This window comes from Danio aesculapii, chromosome 25 (assembly GCF_903798145.1).
Source record: "Danio aesculapii chromosome 25, fDanAes4.1, whole genome shotgun sequence".
Taxonomy (NCBI): domain Eukaryota; kingdom Metazoa; phylum Chordata; class Actinopteri; order Cypriniformes; family Danionidae; genus Danio; species Danio aesculapii.
The window spans coordinates 25,298,031-25,323,759 of NC_079459.1; the positions used below are offsets into that span (position 1 = coordinate 25,298,031).

The 25,729-nt window shown below is 32.8% G+C and overlaps 1 protein-coding gene across 1 annotated transcript in view; it reads left to right on the forward strand.

Moving 5' to 3' along the window:
* Positions 1–25,729, forward strand: part of ntrk3a (neurotrophic tyrosine kinase, receptor, type 3a) — a 390,201-nt gene that overhangs the window by 300,679 nt on the left and 63,793 nt on the right. Inside the window, exon 13 of the mRNA XM_056451313.1 lies at positions 10,633–10,795. Coding sequence (XP_056307288.1) covers positions 10,633–10,795 — 163 coding nt within the window. The remainder of the gene's footprint in view (positions 1–10,632; positions 10,796–25,729) is intronic.

Here is a 25,729-nt window from a genome sequence, read left to right on the forward strand (position 1 = left end):
ATATATATATATATATATATATATATATATATATATATATATATATATATATATATATATATATATATATATATATATATAACATTATTTATTATTAATAATGATATTAATTATTAAAATTAATATAAATAACACATAAAAAATATGTAAATATCATTTAATTTGTCATAAACAATCCTGAACTCTATAGACCAAGTTGAACCGGCAAAAAAAACAATAAAAAAAACTCCTTACCGTAGAGGCCTGAATTAGTGAGTCCACATTTGACGGTTTTGAATGTTTGACAATATTACACATGCAGGAACCCTGGCTGTCCTTCAACGCTTTTGAACCTGACAGTCAGTTTGACCTTGAAACTCTCATAGGAGGATTCACAAGGCTGTTCAGTTCATAAGGTCAGACGTGCTGACACGAGGCCAGTGAGAGAGCTGGACATGTAGACACACAGGACCGTTAGCATTATGATACTTTCAAATAAGCACAGCCTCTTCAGAACAAGACTTAAAAGTAAAACTTTTTTGAAAAATATGCATCGAGAGTGTTTTTCCCTACAGAATCACAAATATATGAGCGGGATGCCAGTGGGAAAAATAAGTCAAGCTGTAGAATAAACAAGTTAAAGATAAATCAGGCCCCGTAGACAGCCTGGTTAGAGGGGTGGTTCTTTTTCTCCAAAAGAGCATTTTGGCAGGTATTTTTGTCCTCTTTTAATTAATCATAAAGTTTAAATACAGGATTTTGTTGGCATTTGATCTTATTTGTGCTTTGGCTTGGACATGTTGATAATGTGCTGGGAAAAAAAAAAAAAAAAAAAAAAAATATATATATATATATATATATATATATATATATATATAAATATAAATATATATAAAATATATATTTTCGACAACTTTGTCAAATTATTTACTATATTATATTAATACAATATTTACAAGTATTTATTTTATCTGTAAGTTTTATATCACCATTTTAAATATATATATATATATATATATGTTATGGGTTTAGTGTTTTAAATGTAACATTTTCATTAAAGAAGTAAATGAAATGTCGGTGTGTACAGTACTACAGTACAAAGAGTTTTTACCATCCATCTTAACCCTTTGACTGCCCGCTCTATCAAATGGTTGACCATGTGTTAACTGTTTTAAATAATGACTGTTAAAGTCATTTGAACTATGAGTGTTTTAAATAATGGTTTACACACACACAGCAGTGTTGGTTTACAAAGAAATCAGACAAACATAATCCTATTGCACTACTGCACTTGATTTTGGTTTTATTTTCAAAAAAAAAAAAAACATACATTTAAGAAAACATGTTAAATGAGAATCTGAAATATTATGACATCAAAAAATAAAGATGATTTAGTACTCCAAAATGTTTATTCTGATTATGTTTTCATGTTTTACACTTCATATTTTCCGATTTTTCATAGTATATGTATTAATTCAGGTACTTTTACCGTAAACCGACATATCAACCATTTAGGAGAGGCTGATATTTTAGAAATTCTGGGATGTGTTGAAAAAAAAAAAGCATTTAGTTTGTTAACTAGTGACTATAGGAGTTAAGAAATGCAATCCAAACATTTTTTCTTGGTGGAGCAGTTAAAGGGTTAAGAAAAATAACAAGTAATATTTCATAAATCTGTTAAAATTTAAAACTGTAGCACATTTATTAGGCAAATAACAAACAAAATGGTCAGAATATTTAATCAAAGTCAAAAACCTGAATAATAATAATAATAAAAAGATGCATCAAGATTTTCGTAACCTCTCTTATAATAAAGTTAGCTTGAAAATCCATTAATAACAAAAATTGCCTAAAATTTATTTATTTTTCCACCTATTTTTTTTTTTTTTTATTGGTCATATTGAGTTCCAAGATTAAGAATGTGCTATTTATGATTTCTCTCTCTCTCTCTCTCTCTCTCTCTCTCTCTCTCTCTCTCTCTCTCTCTCTCTCTCTCTCTCTCTCTCTCTCTCTCTCTCTCTCTCTCTCTCTCTCTCTCTCTCTCTCTCTCTCTCTCTCTCTCTCTCTCTCTCTCTCTCTCTCTCTCTCTCTCTCTCTCTCTCTCTCTATTTAACAACTTTAAAATAAAAGATAACCTCATATATAAACAACACAGGCTCATTGGGAAAATGTGCCCAGGGCTACATTTGAAGAACCAAGAAATATGTGATTTCTGGTACATATGGCTGCAATTTTGTGTGTAAATCGAACGCTATGGCATGGTACCGCTGACTGCTTACCTTGGGTTGGATGGCTTGTTTGCTTGGTAGCTCACCACAAATGGTGTCAGACCTGGGACACAGAGCAGGACCAGCATTCAAGTCTGATAAAGTAAAAAACACTATCCCATGGGTTTAAGGAAGAGGAGGGAATGGTGTGGGTCTGTCAATATCAAGCTGATATATTATGCATGACAATCAAAACAGCTTCTCTCAACAACACACGCAAGAAGGGTGTTGAAATTGGCAGAAATGTATACAGCAGCCTCCGCTGGATTTACAACACGTATGAGAAAACGTGCCCCAGAAATGTATTTAAGATTGTCAAAAATGTGCACAGCACCCTCTAGTGGATTTGTGAAAACCAAAACAGCAAGAAAACATAGCACAGGGGTACACATTTCACAGTTGTCAAAAATGTAGCCCTAGGCACTTATTTCCAATGAGCCTGGTTTGTATAAAGGTTAAATCTCACGCATATTACTCATTTTGTTGTGTAAGCCTGGATGTTGGAGAAATAATTGTTTGATTTCAACCAAATGGAAAATTTGACCGTCGCATTGGTTTCAGACCAGTTTGATGGTGAATACCGCAAGTGTTGCTTGCTGTGAAGACAGATCGAACAACCAGCAAAGGATTCCACTTGGTCCTAAAAACATTTTTCCCTCACAATTTGTGATGGCAAAGCAGTCAAAACTGGACAACAGAGCTCATGTACAGGACCAATAATGGCCCGTTTCCACTGAAGGTACGGTACGGTTCGATTTGGTTTGGTACGCTTTTATGGCCGTTTCCACTGTCAAAAAGCGTACCGAACCGTACCGTACCACTTTTTCGGCACCCTTTCGAAAGGGTATCAAACACGAGAAAGGGTACCAAAAGGCGGAGCTAGACGGGCAGCTGAACGCTATTGGTTTACACAGAGGCGTCATTCGCTTACGCAACAAGCCAGAATGAAAACAAAAAACCCGCCATGTTTGAAATACACAGCCGAGAGATTATAGCGGAATTATTTATACATATAATAACGAGCCATGGTCGATCAAACCTTGTCGTCGTCTGGAAGAACAACCACAAAGCCAAGAAAAAGAGCAGATTTACCCTGTGCCCAGTAGTTTTTTACGAGCCAGTCTGAGGCGCGAGCGGTTTCGCTTTCTTGCTAGCGCTCGCGCGCGTCTAACATTATATCTGAAATAACAAACTTCATGAGCTGATGATAATAAGCTGCGCTTGATTATTGACGTGCTTTTAAAACCCGATCCTGTCAGACACTGACAAACGCGAGAGTGAAGCGTGAAGAAACAAAGGAGAAGCCGGAAAAAAGGAGCACATTATTTTTTCAGCAAACACGAACAAAATGCCATGATTAACTAACTTATTATATTCACATTTTGGACTAATATGAACTGGGAATGACGGAATTACTGTCTAACAGAGGCTACATGTGCTGCTGAAGATTACAGACACAGATAAGAGGTTATAATGTAGGCTGTAATTTGTGTTGATTTTAAACCTAAATACAGGCGAAATGTCTGCTATATGTAGTTCTTCTGTAGTTGGTAACATATCTGAGACTGTAAGGGGCTGTATGTGTTTATATATGTTCATTTATTAAGTTATTTAATATAATTACAGACGTTACAGTAGGCTGTTTCGCACTGTCATTGATCTGCAGTTATGATCAACTCATTTTCATTGAAAAGTTAGTAATAAACATTTCTACACAAGTATTTATGTGTGTAAAGCATCTGTGTTGTGAGAAATGCTTTTCATATGATATATAAGTGACCCGTACAGCTTAATTGTAGACATTTCCTTGAGCTAGAATGACGTCGACTGAAACTTTCTGTCATAAACGCCCACCAAAAGGGTACCCTTGTTAGTGGAAACGCAAGCCTGATAAAGGTGACCCGTACCAAACCGAACCGTACTGTACCAGTCAGTGGAAACGAGCCATAAAACTAACAATAAAACTGACAAATTCTGGACTTTTGGCAATGAAATGGGATGTTCAAACAGGCTGATCTCATGGTATTTTACGTTTTGTCAGTTTAGTGACTAATTCTTACAAATTTGTTTAGTTCAGTGTTCAGTAGTTCAGAAAATGTATGATTTTAAAAAGGAGGCGTGGCACCCAACCCCACCCCTATACCCAACCACCATTGGTGGATGAGCAAATCGTACTAAATTGTACGAATTAGATCATACAAATTCATACAAACAAGCATCTGAATCAAAAAGTTACGAGTTGCCATGAGATTGCGTTGGTTCAAACCATCCGAACTCCCCTGGCCTGTAAATAAATACATTTGAATGGCTATTTGTTTTTGTTTTTCTTATATTAGAAAGCCCAAAAGTCCTCAGCAAGGTTTCATACAGTATTAAACTGAACTGTCAAATGAACAGGACTTTTATCTGATTCTACACTTTCTCTTTTGTGAACTTCAGGCTGAAATCCAAATGTAATGAGCAGCCGCAATCGCTTTCATGCTTATAACTTGAGCTTTTTTTGAGACAATAACAGTGGTCTGCTGTGACAAGTTTAAGTGGAAATCTTGGCGAAAAGTCTTAATTAGCTTTAGCCTTTAAGACTGGAGACGACGTTCAGCTAAGTGTCAAATGACCCCTGCAGCTAATTGGGTCATTAAAATACTTTTCTTTTCTTTAATTGGAAGTCTGAAAAAGCCCCAAAAGGACCATTAAAATGATTTCCGTAAATACTAAAATGAGATTGAGGTGAAACATTACCAACACCATTACCCCCAGTTCTTTAAAACCATCGCCCTTATAATGTTCGTATGATCATTATTTATATAATTCAGACTGGTAAAAATAGCTCCAACACACGAGTGAGAAACTTAAGCTGTGTTAATAATGCTTTGTATTCAGTTTAAGTGGATGACATTGCATTACATCATTACATTTCTTTCACAATGGTTTATAAAATAATATTAAATATTAATTCGTTTTTTGTAATGTGATTTAATACACATAATAATAGCTAATAATTACATTATATAAAATAATATTTCCATAACTTTCTGATTAAACATTATTATTATTATTATTACATTAATAATTACATACAATAAATTGTTATTAATATAATTACCCTATTCATATTTTTTATATAATTCTATAATGTTTATTTAGACTATTATGGAAATATATGGTTTCTAAAATAAAAATAAAACTGTATTATATTGACAATTGATTTTATATTAAATATGTGTTGTTGTTTTTTTGTAATTGGATTTAAATAATACACATAATATTAGCTAATAATTACAATATATAAAATATATATTTCCATAACTTTCTAATTAAACATTATTATTATTATCATTATTAATATTTAGCATTTAAACAATCAAATTATAGTATTACATTATTATTACATTAATAATTACATACACTACATTATTTTTTAACATTATTATAATATATCATATAATTATTATTATTATCATTACCATTATTATTATTATTATTATTATCATCATCGTTATTATTATTATTAGTATTAGTAGTAGTAGTAGTAGTAGTATTTTTATAGTATTATCTAATAAAATTATAGTATTACATTTATATTACATTAATAATGACATTCATTACACCATTATTAATATAATTACATTATTTTTTTAATATTTTTTATTTGGTTTCTAAAATAATAATAAAAATTTATTATATTGATAATTATATTGATATGAAATATGTAGGGTTTTTTGCAATAGGATTTAATTAATACACAAAATATTAGCTTATAATTACAAAATATATATACACGTTTTCATAACTTTAGAATTAAACATTATTATTATTATTATTATTATATAGTATTTAACTAATCAAATTATAGAATTACATTATTATTGCATTAATAATTGCATTACATTGTTTTAACATGATTATAATATATTATATATTATTAGTAGTATTAATATTAATATTATTATATAGTATTTAACTAAACAAAAATCATGTATTACATTATTATTACATTAATAATTACATCACATTATTATTACTATAACTACTATATATATTGTTTGTGTAATTCCATGTTTCATTAGACTATTATGGAAATATGGTTTCTAAAATAATAATAAAAATTATATTGAGAAATATATTGATATTAATTAAATGTATGTTTTTTGTAATATGATTTAATTAATTATAGAAATTATTAATTTAATAAACTAATAATAACAATTTAATAAAAGTATATATTTCCATAATTTTCTAATCAAACATTATTATTATTATTAATATACTGGGTAATATTTTAAACATAATAATATTATTAATTTTATTATTATTTTTGTTATTGTTATTATATATTGTACAATAGTAATAATTATTATTATTATCATTATTATATAATATTTAACTAACTATTTAACTTAGTATTTAACTTAACTATTTCCATAATTTTCCAATCAAACATTATTGTTATTATTATTATTCATTCATTTTCTTTTTGACTTGGTCCCTTTGTTAATCTGGGGTCGCCACAGCGGAATGAACCGCCAACTGTTTAGCTAATAAAATTATAATAATAAATTATTATTACATTAATAATTACATACACATTATAAACATTTTTATGATTTGATAATGTTTATAGAAAATTATGGAAAATATTTTAAATAATGATAATAATTGAATGATTCATGTTATAATAATGATTAATATTACTATAATAAGAATCTAATAATAATGGTCCTCCAAGAAATTCTTCACTTCATCCACAAAATGAAGTGATATTTTTCATTAGCTCAGTTTTTGCTTAAAGTTGCATTTACTACGATTACATATTCAACTTCAGAGTAACAGCACTCTTTAAAATTCCTCCGTAATATCTCCAGGTTATACTTAGAGACGCGCAAAAGTCAGACGCAGCTGCTAATGCGCTTCAAAATAAATACACAAAGCATATCAAATAGCACTTTCAGAATCCTATTATACAGCTGGCATGGTGAATTGAAGATCGCATTCGCTCGCTGTTTGCCTTCTGGCGTTTCGACTTAGAAACTCCATCAATAAAATGCAGGAAACAATTTGTTTAAGCAGCCGCACAGAAAATGGGGAGCGAACCATTGAGCTTCTACAGGACTTCCTCCTCTTGTCATCTGCAGGGCGACTGTGTTTTATCAAGAAGTTCACATTTATTTTACAGAACATTCTTCTCTGTCTGATAACAACTGAAGTCAAAATTATTCGCCCTCCTGAAATTTTGTATTCTTTTTTAAATAGTGATCTTTAACAGACCAAGAACTCGTTCACAATACTTCCTATAATATTTTTTTTTTCTTCTGCAGTTTTAAATTGTTTTTAGAAATGATTTTAGTGTCAATATTATTAGCCCCCTTAAGATTTTTTTTTTTTTTTTTTTTTGATTGACTACAGACACCTTAACCATTAATGTTCCAAATTATTCTAGTTAAATTGTCTGCAACCATTTACTCTAAATAAAATGAAGTAGAATTAATTAATAATTTTTTTTGTGTGTACTTTACACCATGCCTTTCAGCTTGGTGAATATGCATGCCTCTGTTGCCTTGCAACTTCCTGCTAACATAAAGATAACTTTCTGATAGCAAACATAAAACTTTACTTTAAATATTTCTTTCAAAACTAATAAAATAGCTCTCCCCTTGTGAAGTGAAAGTGAGGTGCATATATACATGCATATATATAGGCTGTATTATCAAAAATATCGCATTTTCAGGGTAATGACTTCATAAAATATGATGACAGACATTCAAAGCTTAATTCTAATATCTTAATAGAAGCTCTGGAGGTAAATATGATGTGACAATGTGACAAGTTATATGAGAACAGTCATAATGACCGCTATGGCCATTCTAGTACACTGAAAAAAATAGTTCATTGCAAATTGTTGCAAACAATGTATTTACACTGAATTTAAACAAACAAATTAAGTTGAACATTACTAAATTAAATTTGTTTGTTTAAATTCAGCCCAAATATGTTGTTTACAACCACTTACCTTTCAAATATATAGTAAATTCAATGAATATTTTTTTTCAGGAATTCTGGGAGTTCCAGTATAGTATCTCGCAAAATAGGTAAATAAATATTATGCACTTACCATGGGATTGACAGAAAAATGTTGTGTTTAAAAATGTGTTGTAAAAAAATCTTCTGTCCATTAAACAATATTTCAAAAAGAATTAAATTGTCACAGGAAGGATAATAATTTTTACTTGTATTAAACATTGTTTTAATGTACGACTGTATTTAGACTATGCTTGAAACTAAAACCACAATTTTCCAATGTCTATAACACATACAGTCAGAATTATTAGCCCCCCTGTTTATTTTTTCTCCAATTTCTGTTTATTGGAGAGAAGATTTTTTTCAGCACATTTCTAATCTTAATAGTTTTACTAACTCATTTCTAATAACGGATTTATTTTATCTTTGCCATGATAACAGTAAATAATATTTGACTAGATATTTTTCAAGACACTTCTATACAGCTTAAAGTGACATTTAATAGCTTAACTAGATTAATTAGGTTAACTAGGCAGGTTAGGGTCATTAGGCAAGTTATTGTATAACGATGGTTTGTTCTGTAGAACAAGAAAAACTGCTTTTATTCTAGCCTAAATAAAGCAAATAAGACTTTCTCCAGAAGAAAAAATATTATCAGACATACTGTGAAAATGTCCTTGCTCTGTTAAACATCATTTTGGAAATATTAAAATAAAAAATAAAAAATCAAATTGGGTATAATAATTCTGATTTCAACTGTACACATTCATATATTCAAAGTCTCCCAGTTACTGACAAAACTGGGCATTTATAGCTATAAACGCCAGCAAGTCAAATGTAACATACAGCATATAATGACTTAATTTCAACCTGTAATTTATTTGCATTCTATGTTGCTAAGCAACACTTTTTCTTCCATTGTTAATCAGTTTTAGTCACAATGGCTAAAAGAAGGCGATTTATGGATGTCAAACAGGTATTAGAGGCACTAAATGGCACAAGTGATGGCGAAGCTTATGTTGATATTGTTAATGATTAAAATAATCATCTACACATGCTTGGTGAAGACAGTAGCAAAATACAAAGAAATAATCCGTTTTTTAGCAATAAAAAAAAACGTTGTCATGTGCTTGTGCCGGTGGTTATAACAATTCCTGTTGGTTCTAGAGATAAGAGAACAATAAAGTAAAATGGAATTTTATACACTTTATATTGTTGAATAATTGTTTATATTTATATTGTTTTAAGAGAAAAAAAAGACTACTAAAGCATTTCACTTGTCCCTTACATTTTACATTTGTGATACATCTACAGATATTTGCAGCAATTTTTAGCATCCAAATATTTATATTAAATAAAAAATAAAGATGAAAGGTCATTTATTTTAAGGTGTTTTGAAATGTGCGATGTTTGGCGTAATCTCAACTGAAATATGAAGAGAGGGTGGGCCATAGTGTAGCACCTCTCCTTTAAAAACAGCCAATAGGTATATGTTTTCATCATAGCTCTGCCAGTGGGAGTGGTTGAGCTCAAGAGCATCAAATATGAAGTGTCTTGAAGGGGGCGGGGCATGTTACATACTATAGAGCATTTGATTGGTCACGATATGATGAGAAACTGAAGTACGAGGTGACGTGAGTAAAACCATTGATCCATTCATGTGGAAGTGATAAACTTTGTTTATATCAGTTTTATATCTTCTAAACGCAAATTTTGTCATTGTTTTGATGTGCACTAGCTTATACAATGCTGATATTAGCATCTAAAAAAATTATTTTAATTTTATGGGACTTTTAATATGGCAGAATACTTGTGGCAGAATCATATTTACAACACTATTTAAATATTGAACACTCAATCAAGCATTTACGTTGTTGAGTTGTATTATAAATTTAACTAATAAATGTACTTTTCTCTCTTCTTTAAAATTTTTTTTTTACGTAATTTTATTTTCAAATTAAAACCAATGGCAGAAATGAACGCTGCTTCATTAAAGTAGTCCCGAAACCCTCTCACATCGCCCTGTCTTGATTGTGAAGCCCTGCCATTTATCAGTTGGCAGCCAGGACGCCTGAAACCGAGAGTGGGTGTATTTTTGTTGACGCCGCTAAATGAGGCGATGATGGGACTTTGGGAATCTTGGTGTTTACGGTGGCCCGGAGCCACGACAGCTGAGGCTTCTGGGGTTGAATCAGACTGAGGCGGTTAATGTGTGACCAAATGACAGAGAAGAGCTCAAAGAGATAACGTTTATTCTGACAAATGAGCCTGCCCTGCTTTTTTCCCCTCTCAGACGTATTACGCTGCATTCATTTTCCATTAAGCAACCTTTGTCATTTTGTGTGATGGCTCTCTTTTTTTCTCTCCGCAGGACCTGTGGCAGTGATCAGTGGTGAAGAAGATTCTGCCAGTCCTCTCCATCACGTCAATCATGGCATCATAACCCCGTGTACACTGGATGCCGGGCCGGACGCTGTAGTGATCGGCATGACTCGCATTCCAGTGATCGAGAACCCGCAGTACTTCCGACACGGGCATTTCAAATAAAATGAACAAAAATTGAAGGGTTACATTTATATCAAAATTCAGCAGTATAAATCATTCGATAGTTGAATATTTTAAGTGTCGTACATCTGACCCTGCCATAAGTATTATACCATTTTAAGGTAAATGACATCTAATTCAATGTTCCAATTTAATAAAAAAATGTTTAGTACTTGAGAACTAAATGGCTGCCTGTGTGTGTGTGTGTGTGTGTGTGTTTAGGGCTGTCGACGTTAACCTGTTAATATTTCTTAAACGCAAATTAATTGTTTGATAAGGTTTAACCCAAGCTTCTTGTCGTCATTGTAGCCATATCATTGTGTTATGGATAATATGTTTACATATTATGGATCAAGACACTTCATAAATTTACATGAATGCTATTAGCTCATTTTTTTTAAATCACTCAATAGCCCTAGTTTTAATTTTTTAAAGAGTACTTATGAATTTTGAATGGCTTATGAAAGTAAATGGTCTCCAAAATTGAGTATTTATGAGTACTTAATAGACAATAGTGCTGGATGCGTCACTAGCTCTAGTTTACTCACAGGATGTTTTTCCCCTTCACACAAACTTACTGCTTGAGTTTAATTATTTGAACTTGCACAGAAGACAGGATTGATGCAGATTCCACTCATTTGTGCCAAATATATAACACATTCCACATTATTCGCACCGTCCAGCAGTAATTTGCTTGTATTGCTTGTATTCGGGCATTTTCATTGAATTCGTATGGAAGTTACTAATGGGAATACTTAGTTCCACATTTGGTGTGAATCCAGCATATGAGGTGTGTGTGTGTGTGTGTGCGCGCTTGTGTGTGTATGAGTAGTGAATACCAAATAGCTACCAATATTGTACTGCAGTATCAAATTGGCATCATTTTTAATGTGTGTACTGTAAAAGGTGATTAGTTTCTTTACTTAAAGCAGTGTGTAAACTCAATTGGCTCTATTTTAACAATCCAAACGCAAAATTTAAAGCGTGTGGCGCAGAAGCATTAAGGGTATGTCCGAATCCACTTTTGCTATTTTAAGGACAGAAAATTATGGTTTGCGCCCTGCATCTGCAGGAAGGATAAAGAACAAGCCTCCTCCATTCACCCTCTCTATTTTCTCTTTACTTTACTTTTACTCTTTACTTTACTCCTTTACTTTCGTTGATAAGTAAATGATGGAAACTCACTCCACTGAAGACTTCCATTAGCCTACATGTTTAATTTTGTTTGTAAAGTGCAAAGATTTGTTTCAAAACTATTTCTAAATTCAGTTCTAATTTCCAGCAAATGATCAAACAACTGAGTAATATCCAAACACACAGCCTATTCTTATGCCCTATATGGTGATGCATGCATCTCCAAAACCCATCAGCTGGACAAATTAAAACTTGTTTTTATTAAAACAAATATAAATATGCATATAATAAATAATAATAATAACATGATACCAAAGCAATTTGTCATGAATAAACTGAAAAAAGCCCAACTCGAGGTGAAAAAGGCATGGAGGAAGTGGTTTTTATATTTATGTAGAAAGTAATAATTTTTGTAATATTTTAATCCTTAATTTTTTTTCATATGTAAAGATATTTGTGTATTGCTGTACATCCTGTGTGTATTAAGCAATTTGTAAGTATTTGGACCCGCATAGGAGCATAACTAACGCACTCTTCGCTGGACTTTAGACCAGCTTTTAGTTGGTCAATGGCGCAGCCTATTTAGTTTCTTAAAATGGCAACAAACCTCCTTTTTAGACCAGAACACCCATGAGTTCACAAAGTGGCACAAATGGATTTGCTATTTAAACAACATGGCGCAAAATGTAAAAATTACAATTGCGCTGGTCTGAAAAAAAAGGCAAAAAATGCTTGTGCCTTATTGCGCTGTGTATGATAGGATCCAATCCAATCCCTTAAAAGTCATAATGTTTTAACTTGAAACTGTAATGTTGACTCTACTTCATATTTATAGTTATGCACATGGTTTATTTACCTAATAATTTAAGGCAACAGGCTTACCCGATTTAAGTGGTAACCCTAATCGCTTAAAGTACCGTGTGTGACTTAAAAAGTCAGATCAGATTTAAAGTGTGATTTGCTGTCATTGTTTTAATAATCCATCACCTTTTTTGAACTAATTCCTGTTAAATCATAGCTCTGTGAGCTATTCCTTTAATTTCAGTGAATTTAAAAACTATGTGAAGTTTATATATAAAGTAATTTCGAAAGGATCACATGCTTATGATTGACCACGGTTGGTTGTGCATTAGGTAACATAATTCACCAATCAGACGATTCCTGAGTTTTCATACCTCAGTCATCTTCGATTTGAAGAATTCCCCTTTCCACCCCAGTTCCCCCTCCATTTTTCTAGAGAGGGTAGCAACAAGCCTTACAACAAGAATGTGACTGTTTCAAGTCCTTACCAGGCCAGTCGATGTTTCTGTGCAGATTTTACATGTTCTTCTCATGCTCACGTGTGTTTCCCCCATGTTCTCCGGTTTCCTCCCACAGTCTAAAGACATGCGACATAAGTGAATTGACTAAACCAAATTGGCACCATATTAGCATTTTTTCTCTTCATAACAATTCCTAATTTGTCATTAGCCATAAATAAGCGGGGGAGTTTTCGAGATCTATCTGACCTCAAACTCCCCTCTCGCCCTGAAAATGGGAGGGAACCCCGAGCTCGAGGATCTTATGAGCTCAGGGCTCTCTGCCAGGGCAGTATGCCAAACAAGCTTTCTAATCAATCATCAGCTAAGTTTAAACTCTTGAAATCTTTATCATTAACGTCATCATCCTTCATGTGAATGGACTTTTAGTCTAGAAGAACTAATAAATCAATTAACTGGTGAATCAGTTAATGATTGAATAAATCTTGAATCGGTTCAGACCTAATCAATGTTTCATTTCTGTTAATGAAATGAGAATTGTTTTTCCACTGCATTCCCATAATTCCCATTCCAGCTGCCCTCCAATAGCCATTTTTCGAAAAGCCGACATGATTCCATACCAGAGGTTTAGACATAGAGCTCTTCATTGCCCCCTTGAGTACTCTTCCAAACACAGCTGATTCAATTAAAGTCTGAAGACTGCTGCCATTTAGAAAGCTTATGAAAGCGTACTTATTACCGTGAGTGGCAGCCATACTCGCTGTGATTTGTGGATTTTCTGCCCTTGCCTAAATTTTTACAGTGTGCCCAGGGAGTGCGTAAATCTGCTGCACCCCTTAGCAAGACTTGTCATATTTTAGTGCACCTTACTGTACTGTCATATTTCCAGAGCAAATTGAACTTGGGTTTAAATTTAGGTCTGCTGCAAAATCCCTCCTGTGCCTTACAGATTGAACGCTAGACAAAAGCAGATGTATGCCTGAGAAAGAAAAGGTGAGGTGTGAAATTGAGTCGATAACTTTGCATTTAAGAAGACTTTTTCAGCATGCTCTCAAAGGGGATTTGGTAATGTTTTCAGTGGTTTTGCTTATTTCATAATGTGATATACATTAAAAAGTCCTAGAATTTAGCCCCTTTATGAGCTCATTTGTCTCATTTGTGACAGTATGCCATCATAAATTGTGAAAACAACCAATAGAAGAAGACTTAAGAAGAATAACCAATTAAAAAAAGGCTTTTATTATTTAAATGGACAAACTCTGACTGAGGGAATGAGCTGGGCAGTTTGTTATATATAAGGCTACAGTTTTTAATGTACGCAATTTAGGTTTTAACAGATTCCCAATTTTTTTTGTTGTTGTTTGTTTTTTATGATGGATGATAATAAATAAGTACTTTTTTATATTTCTAAAATTCTAATTTAATTAAATTATGTATAAAACTGTAATAACAGTTTAAATGCACATTTGTAAATAAAATACTTTTTTGCAAACCAAAAATTAGCATGATAAGCACTTTCACAAAAATGTAGTAAGTATTTTTGTTGCATCAAAAAGTGTGGTAATAATAACCATCCGACAAGCTAATCCAGCACAAATTAGTGCTTAAAATGTCTCTAAAATACAGTATTTGAACCTCGAATAACTGCAAAAAGGTCCACTTTTGAGAAAAAAGAACCACCCCTTTTAATAGCCTGAATAGTATATTTTTTTATGAGTTATGTCAGATGAGAGGTAGCATTTAGAAGAGTAAATAACATGGAAATGGGGGCCCCTTCCAGACTGTCCCTAAATTAGGTGAGATCAGGGGGAAAAAAGTCCCAGCAACAAGCGCGAATAACTTAGTTTGAATTACTAATTTATACTTATTGATTTCTTTTTTCTTCTCCCCCATATATATATATATATATATGATTGCTTTTGGCTGTAAATTTCAATTTCAATACAATTTTAGGTCCCACTTTGTATTAAGTGGCCTTAACTTAATACGAAAATACGAAAATAAATCATCAAAAGTAAATACAATGCACTTACTGTGTTCACATCTGGTGCCCTTGTGGTGGTATACAGGTAGGATTCAGGACAGGTTTGGTGGTATGGAAAGGTTTAAGGATGGGTTAAGATGTAAGAGATGGTCAACAGTGTAATTAAAGCTGTTATTACAATAATTATTACATGCATGTATTTAATCAATCATAAGTACAATGAAAAACATGTATTTGCACAGTAAGCACATTGTTAAAAATGATTTACTTTAGTGTAAGTACATATTAGTTAAGGCCTAGGTAAGGGACCCACTTTTTAATAGTTTTTTTTCACCAATACTGAGCCATAAATGTCTACTTCAGCAGCGCTCATACATAATCTGCCTGATTCAATACATTATTCTTTTTTGGGGGAAAAAAGTATTTTTCTGGATGTTTATAGTATTTTTGTGAACCATTGTTCAGATTTTTTGATAGAAATCATTCATTCAATCATTTTCTTTTCGGCTTAGTCCCTTTATTAATTCGGGGTCGCCACAGCGGAATGAACTGCCAACTTATCCAGCATATGTTTTATGCAGCGGATGCCCTTCCAGCCGCAACCCACCACTGAGAAACCCATACACACTCATTCTCGCACACACATACACTATGGACAATTTGACCTACCAAATTCACCTGTACCGCATGTCTTTGGACTGTGGGGGGAAAATGGAGCACCCGGAGGAAACCCACGCAAACGCAGGGTGAACATGCAAACTCCACACAAAAACGCCAACCGACCCAGCCGAGACTTGAACCAGCGACCTTCTTGCTGTGAGGCGACAGCACTACCAACTGCACCACTGCATTGCCCTGTGATAGAAATACATGCAAATCAGCACATATTAAATCTATATTTTAATATATGCATTATATTGTACTTCTAATTAATATTTTTTAAATAACATACAACTTTTTATTTTTTTCATCGTGAACTTTGGATAAATTTTAATTTGATCTGCTTTACCCAGGATGAGAAAGAGTCTATATTCATATGTTAATTTTAATATCTTGCGCAAATGGCAAGCCTTCAGATTTCCACCTGAGAAAAGGATTCGCACTAGTCCTTTTGGTGGCGTCGATGGGTTTTTCCTCTTCCGTGCGGCCTTGATCCGGACTAATCTGTGAATTATCTGTCTTTAGGATTTGACATTATTCTGGGCCTGGCAGACTGTATTCCCTCAGCACTTTCCTTTCTCTCTTTTCTATTCTCTCCACTTCCAGATCGAGCCATTTCCATGCTTATGTTATTTGTGTTTTTGGCCACTTTTTGTGCTTCTGCTCTGCTTATTTTGTCTCCGATGCGTTGACAATCCTAAACTAAGCAAGCTTTGTTAAATCGGCTTAATTTTATCTGCCTCTAAAGATGCCCATTCTGATTCTCCGGCCTCTTTTGAACCCCCTCAAAAAATGCAGTGGAGTAACATTGGTCATATTGTGCTGCTTTGTTGCCTTGTAATCAAATAAATTAGATTAGTTTGTGGGCAGAGACATGCAGCTCATGCGGGATATCGCTTTTGAAGCACCTGCAGGCGACCAAGAAGATTAATTTAATTCATCTGAGGCCAAGCAATAACAACGCAGCTGATTGCGCGAGGAGTCAAAGTCAAGGCTGGGCTCTCTTATTTTTTTTTTGTTGTTCTTGTTGTTGTTGTTTTAAATTTTCACTCTGACCTTTAATTGCAGATGGTAATATTTGTATTAATGAAATGAATAAATTGGATGATGCATTCATTTGTATTTAAAACCTCCAAGTATCTAAAATATTTTGTACAATCACTATTAGTTTATTATTATTGTTTTGGTGTGCGTGTGCGTGTAATAATAATAATAAGAAGAAGAATAACAAAATAAATATAAAATAATAATAATAATAAATATAAAATACTACTACTACTACTAATAATAATAATAATAAATAAATTACTACAATCAGTATTATTATTATTGTTGTTGTTGTTATTGTAGAAATAATAATAATTATGATAATAATATTAAATAAAATAAATAACTACAATTATTATATAATTGTATATGTGGTTAAATGTGGTGTGTGTGTGTCAAATTGTAATAATAAAATAAAAAATAAAATAATAATAATAATATTGAACAATAATAAAATTAATAATAATAATACATTATAATAATATTAATAATAATAATAATATAAATTAAAATAAATAACTATAATTATTATATTGTATATGTGGTTAAATGTGGTGTGTGTGTCAGTTTGTAATAATAAAAATAAATAATAATAATAATAATAATAATAAAAATTAATAATAATAATAATAATAATAATATGAAATAAAATAAATAACTAAAATTTTTATATAATTGTATATGTATTTAAAACAAAGTGCACAAAATATCAAATGCTTGTAAATAACGCAAAATCAATATATATGTGTATATATATATATATATATATATATATATATATATATATATATATATATATATATATATATATATATTTATATATATATATATATATATTTAATTTTCAATATTTATTCCACTTTGAGTGCTGGCAATTTGTCAAAGTTGTTTATTAGCCTTTCGGAGGATCCTAATTGTTCACATTTCAGTGAACTCAGAAACCAGAAGGAAAAAAAATGGAGGGACCAGATGAAAAACGACAGAGCCGTAGGCAAACAAAGCCAATATCCGCTGCTCCATGAAGCTGATACACAATCAAACAGTGCCTGGTGGCGACGGAGGAGCACACGGATGGCTTGTAAAGCGCCTTGATTTGTCATTTTGTACTTGGAGAGTGGAGGACGTGGAGAGAATGAGGTATCAGCAGCCCAGGACCAGGGGTTTGTAGCCTGTGCAGCTCAGTTGGTGGACCATGAAATGTTTAATTGAATTCAATTCATTGGCAGTGCTAAAGGTTTTGTTATGGTTGTATAGCATTTTTGGGGGTGTAAGTATCAACATGTTACTCATAAAGGAATAGTTCACATATAAAATAAAAGTTCTGTTATTATATGCTCAGCATCATGTCGTTTCAAACCCCTAAGATCTTTGTTCATCTTCGGAACTCAAATTAAGATATTTTAGATGAAACCTAAGAGCTCTCTGTCCCTTCATAAACAACAACAAGACATTCAAAGTCCAGAAAAGGAAACAAAAAAATTGTCAGAACATTCCATGTAACTTCAGTAGTTCTACAATCTTACGAAGTTCCAAGAGCACTTTTGAGCACAAAAGGTAATTAATAACTTTTGTGTGAACTAACCCTTTAATGTTATATATAAGCTAGCATGCTCCAAAACAGTGCTGAAATTCAATAATTCAAGATATAAGCATTCGAAACTTGCAGTTTCTTGGTTTCGACAATAAGAATCAATGAGTTTGATGACATCACAACGCACTTCAATTTCTCATCTGATCTTTTCTGATTAATCAAATGTTGATGAAAAGGGATAAAGTCTGATCAAACGTGTTTCTCCGCTACAAAATGAGTATTAATAATAGTGTTCATATCGAGTGATCGCATAAACACTTGCATATATGTAAGGCATAGTTGATGGATAACAGGCTAAAAATGATGCAGAACTGAGGTGATAATGCAGTCACAATGCATTATTTTCTAATAATTCAGTGGTCTGTCAATTATTTTACTTAAAGACGTGCTCCAATGATATATTTCTGTTTTCCCCCTTCAACAGCAAAAAAAAAAAAACTTTAAAATTAGTTGAACCAACACAATTCTTACGTTTATTTGAGGACAACTCCATTGTTTTATGTTCAATCCACTTAAATTTGTAAAAACGGTTAAGTTGCTTTGATTTGTTACAATTGATTTGTGTTGGGACAACGTGAAGGAATTGCATGGAACTCAACATGTTTTACAGTGTATAGATAGTATTAGTTGCATAGACACACACAGCTACAGAAGGTTGAGTAGAGGAGAAAAACGATTCCCTCGTTCCTCTAGCGAATGCTTCTCAAAATACTGAATGGCCCTTTTCTTATGCTTAAAGATACTTCACTCGGACTCGGTGTGTGCCACAAATCATATTAAGCATGAAGAAACATACATATGTAAATAAAGAGGGAGAGTTGCGCTTTATGAACTGCATGAATGTTTAATGGCGAAATGAGTGATTTGTAATCTGCCAGGCTTGTGTTTGTGGGTGTTTACAGCGAGGCTTTGGAGAATGCGCATGCTAATAGATTAATAGCACAGGAGTGTTATTTTCATTTTCACTATCTCTTCATTTTCACATGCAAGAGGCTGAAATGAGCCGGAACTCAGAGTTTAGAATAGAGAAAAAAGTGACTTCACGCTGTCATGAGCAACAGTAATTATTAATGAATGTCTTTTTTAAAAAGCATCAGGTTATATGTTTTTAAGTTTAAAGAATTCTGTTAATGCAACCTTTTAAAATGGGGTGGTGCAGTAGGTAGTGCTGTCGCCTTGCAACATGAAGGTCCCTGGTTTGAGCCTTGGCTGGGTCAGTTGGCATTTCTGTGTGGAGTTTGCATGTTCTCCCCGCGTTCGCGTGGGTTTTCGCCGGGTGCTCTGGTTTCTCCCAAGTCCAAAAACATGCGGTATATGTGAATTGGGTAAGCTAAAATTGCCCGTAGTGTATGTGTGTGAATGAGAGTGTATGGGTGTTTCCCAGTGATGGGTTGCAGCTGAAAGGGCATCCGCTGCATAAAACATATGCTGGATAAGTTGGCGGTTTATTCCGCTGTGGCGAACCCAGATTAATAAAGACCTCTAAAAACCTCTAAACGCCGTCTGAAATGTTCTCCTTAAATGAGAATTTATCTCGACCTCCTACGTTTATGTTCAGTTATTTCACTTAATAGGCAATGAATAGAACTTATCTGTTATTATAAATGCAAATTACTGAGCCAACACACAAGAGTTGGAGAAAAATACTTATTTTAGATGAAAATATCAAATGGCTTTTAGGGGTTTTTGCATCTAAACTTTTCAATTATATTGAGCTTCTGTATTTTATCCTTATATTAACACTTTATGTAATTTTAATTTTCTGTCTAGCTACATTGTAGTTTTTTGCAATTATTTAATATTGTTATTAGTGAATTTGTATAAGCATGTTTTGGATGAGTGTATAGTTTTTATATATTTTAAGTAAAAAAAAAATTTTATATATATTTTCCAAATGATGTTTAACAGAGCAAGGTCATTTCACAGTATGTCTGATAATATTTTTTCTTCTTCAGAAAGTCTTGTTTGTTTTATTTTGGCTAGAATAAAAGCAGTTTTACATTTTTTTAAAATCCATTTTAAGGTCAAAATTATTAGCCCCTTTAAGCTAATCTTTTTTAAATAGTCAACAGAACAAACCATCATTATACAATAACTTGCCTAATTACCCTATCCTGCCAAGTTAACCTAATTAACCTAGTTAAGCCTTTAAATGTCACTTTAAGCTGTGTATAAGTGTCTTGAAAAATATGTAGTGAAATATTATTTACTGTCATCATGGCAAAGATAAAATAAATCAGTTATTAGAAATGAGTTATTAAAACTATTATGTTTAGAAATGTGCTGAAAAATCTTCTCTCCGCTAGACTATGAGGGCACAGGTGAGGCGTCATTTTTCGAGAGACACTCAAATACATCATGTGCGCTGCGTATGTAACATCTACAAATCATGTAAAACAATTAATTGCAAACTGAAATAAATCTAATTTGATTATATAGTTTGGAATTGGAAGTTTTATGAGATTTTTTATTTTATTTTTTTTTACATTTTTTTGAGATTATTTTGCGTTTAAATTAAGAATTATGCAGGATCGCAAAAAAATTTGACTTTTGTGCTGATTTTGCATTGGATTCAGCGATCACAGTATCATGAAAAACTAGGGGGTCTGATTTATAGACATTTTATATGAAGGAAGGAAGGTTATCTTCATTTGTGGATCTAAATTCCATACAAAATGTCTACAATAGTATTATTATTATTATGGTCCCACTTTATGTTAAGTCTCCTTAACTACTATGTTCTTGCATCAAAAAGTAAATAAATACAATGTACTTACTGTGTTCATAATGTATTTAAGAACACTTGTGTTGCTCTTGAGTTGGGATAGGGGTAGGGTTATGGACAGGTTTGGTGGTATGGGTAGGTTTAAGGGTGGGTTAAGGTGTAAGGGATGGTCAACAGTGTATTTACAAATGTAACTACAGAAGTTAATTACAGATGTAATTACATACAAGTATTTAATCAATCAAAAGTACACAGTAAATACATGTATTTATACAATAAGTGCATTGTAACGAATTATTAATTTCTGTGTAAGTACATAGTAGTTAAGGACACTTAATATAAAGTGGGACCATTATTATTATTATTATTACTTTGCAAATAATTAGTTAAATTAATAATAAAAAAAAGTTTATTAAAATACATCCATACAACAAATCTAACACCATTATTGCTACTTGAACAAGTGAACTTTTTCACTGAAAACAGGCAAGTTACTCAATGAGTTGAAATTTCAATTTAAACACACCAAAAACCATAATTTCCAGACTGTACTCCAGTAGCTGACGTCTGTAGTTTAGATGAGCTGTGGGTTTCTGTGGGCTCATTTAATGGGCGATTGGGGTGGAATGAGTTCACTGCTAAAATGCCAGAAGGTTTAGAGTCGCAGTCTAGAGAGAGATGATTACAGAGAAGAGGCTTGGCTAATTGACGGCCATTGAACAAAGAGTTCAGTGCATTCACTGAGTTTAGCCAACATTCCTGCAGGCCTCACAGTGAAGCAGCTTAGAGTCATGAGGCTCAGTGCGTTTGCATGTAAAAGCGTCAGTGTATTCATCAACACTTCTACTGTACAGGTCTGCTGACCGCACAAGTGTCAAACAGCATCACTGTATTGTCAGAATGTTACTACAGCAGAACATTTTTGTAATGTGTTTAGTCATCTATCCATCCATCTGTTCATATAGCTGTTTGTTCATCAATCTGTCCATCCATTGCTGACTCATCCATCCATTCATCCATCAATTGCTTAACCATCTATATATCCATCTTTCCATACATCCATCCACAAATCTATCAGTTCATCTAGCTGTTTGTTCATTCGTCTGTCCATCCATCCATCCATTAATCTAGCAGTTTGTTCATCTATTCATCCATCCATCAGTTAATCTAGCTGTTTGTTTGTCTATCCATCCATTCATCCATCCATCATCGATTCATCTAAGCATCCATCCATCATTCATTAATTGCTTAATTATCTATATATCCATCCTTCCATACATCCATTCCCAAATCTATCAGTTCATCTAGCTGTTTTTTCATTTGTCTGTCCATCCATCCCTTAATCTAGCTGTTTGTTCGTCTATCCATCCATCCATCCATGTTAACCTAGCCATTTGTTCATCTATCCATCCATCTGTCAGATAATCTAGCTGTTTGTATGTCTATCCATTTATCCATCCATCCATTCATTGCCGATTCGTCTAACCATCCATCCATCCATCCACAAATTAAGGTCATCTAGCTGTTTGTTCATTCGTCTGTCCGTCCATTCATTCATCCATTCATCCGTCCATACATCAGTTCATCTAGCTGTTTTTGTTTGTTTGTTCGTCCGTCCATCCATCCATCCATCCATCCATCCATCCATTGGTTCATCTAGCTGTTTGGTTGTTCATCCATCCATCGATCCATCCATCCATCCAATCATCCATCCATCCATACATACATACTGTACATAAATGCATACATTCGTTATTCTAGCTGTTTGTTCATCCATCAATCCATCCATTGCTGATTCATCTATCCATCATCGATTGCTGATTCTTCTATCCATCCATCAATTGCTGATACACCCACCCATCTATCAGTTCATCTAGCTGATTGTTTGTCCATCCATCCATCCATCCATCCATGCATTGCTCATTCATCTATATATCCCTCCATCCAGCTCTCTGTTTGTTTATCCGTTTAGCCATTTATTAATCCATTCATAAGTATACATCCACCTGTCAATCCATCCATCCACCATCCATCCATCCACCCATCTATCATCAGTCCTTCCGTCCATCCATCCTTCCTACCGTTCATCCATCCTTCCTTCCATCCAACCTTGTAAAATACATTAAAAACTAAATGAAGTACTGAAAGTAAAGTATTCGAGATGGAGCATTGAAGGACTTAAGTATGCATGTTGTTCCTTCATCTTTCCCATTCTCTTTAAGACAGAGGATTCCTTTTATTGTCTGAAAACCAAGAAAAAGAGAAAAGAATCGCCTTATCTCTTTTGACAGAGCACCTTTCTTTCAAACAGCATTAAAGAAGAGCATCTCCTGCCTCGCGTCTCATGGAAAAGATTAGAGCGAACGAGTTACAGACCATTTCCTACAGTACTTTTAAAGGGAACTTTTTGCGTGGACTCATTTTCCACGAGCCAACTTATTTCATCTCCGCTGATTGCATGCAAGACTCTTTTCCTGCAGTAAATCTCCAATAGTGGTTCCTCCAATAGCAGTTTTTCTTACACATCTAGTGTTTTTTAAGGCTGAAACTGAAAAAAATGAAGCTCAACTGCCCAGCAGGAGCCATTTCGTAATTTACTCAAGCAATTGCTAGAATTTGCATGTAAGAACAGGCAGAATTATCAACAAGCATCTGTCAAGGAATTCATACCCCAAATCTGCTCCATCTCATTTCACCGGAAGCAAGCCTGGAGCCCATTTATATTCAGCCATTTACTCTGAAACTGTCAAGCAACCATCCAGTTAAGCACTGACCTCAGTCTTCAGGTGCAAAACTGTGTTAAACCAGCATCACTGTGATGTTTCTACCAAATTGACATAAGTGAGGTTACCAGAAACCATTCCTTCCACTTGTCTCCATGGAAGAAGTTCAGAAACTGTGGGCACGACTTACAGATTTAACCGTCAGAATCTCCTGGAAAGCATTTCAGCCCGAAAATTGCCAAAGTGTCTCAGCAAAACGGCACTCTTGAGGGCTTTTTAGAAACTTATTTACTTCAATACAAACACACAATGCGCTGGAAAATATTTCCTTATTTTCTCTGCTTTTGTGCTCAGAACAAATGCTCAGAAAGCAAGATAAACTGTAGTCTCGTTCACCTCCTGAGGCAGAGGTTTACTTTATGGAGTTTTATCAGCTGTGGTGGACAAAAAATAATTGACGGATTTGGAAGTTATGTGTTGTAATAACATGATTCAGCATAGTAGTGTAGACTGAATAGCAGCTCTGTGGACTGTCTATAAATAGTAGAAAATCTAGTCTTTCAAATTTATAATTTTTTTTTAAATATGGAAATGATGAAAGTGATGTTTTTTTTTCTTCTGAAGAAAGTATTTTTTTCTTTTAGTTTGCTTGGAATAAAATCAGTTTTTAAACTTTTACAAGTATTTTTAAGGTCTATATTATTTGCTTTTTTTTTAAGTAAAAAAAAATAATACATGCCTACAGAACAAACCATTGTTGTCCAGTGACTTAGAAAATAAGCTATCTGCAAAATGCAAAGGAAGTATTGTTTAAACTAAAAATAATATAAATACAAATTTTTCAACATATGTATAGTAATAAACAATATTTCTTTAGTGTAATAATCAGCATATTATAATGATTTCTAGCAATAGCGATTTTGTGTGTTTTATCACCATTTCCTCTTCTTTTAGGGAGGCACATTATGTGTTAGACGTGAGTTTGATGGGTCTCCAGAAACCTTCACAGAAGCCACATTTTTGTCGAATAATATTTAAATCAAGATACTGTATTAATGATAAATCATCTTTAAGTATTTTTCTTCGTGGCAAAATGGGAACCTCAGAGATTAAAAAAAAAAAAAAAAAAAATATATATATATATATATATATATATATATATATATATATATATATATATATATATATATATATATATATATTAAGCATTTTTCATAATTTAAGCCACGTGAATTATTATTTATTATTTTTTTTAACCAAAAAAAAATCTATTTGCCTCCCTGAAAGTTAGTGAAAAGGCGGTAAAGCATTTTACCAAAAAGGACAATTAACAAGATAAATGACCCTGAATAAATGACTCTGTTTTTATATTAGAGAGGTATATTTTTGGCCACAAATACATTGTATTGGTCAAAATGATTGATTGTTATGTTATGATAAATCATTAAAATGTTAAAGATCATGTTGCATGAATATATTCTCTACATTTCCTACTAGAAATTCATCGATTAAATTTTAGATTTTTTTAATATGCAATTGGTAAGGGCTTCATTTGGAGTTTAATGGCCTTTTCTTTTTTCTTTTCTTTCCTTTTCTTTTTCTTATTTTATCAAAGTGATTAATTATAAATATCAAATAAAAATATTCCAACCGCCCAAATCTGATCCCAAACCTAGTCCTAAATTCAGATTGACTGGATAAAAAAAAATAAATACAATTTAGATTTATGACCATTAACATGTTTTGTAAAGATTTTTTTGTTTGTTTTTTTATTTGTAATGTGAACTTCTTTTCTTTTCTT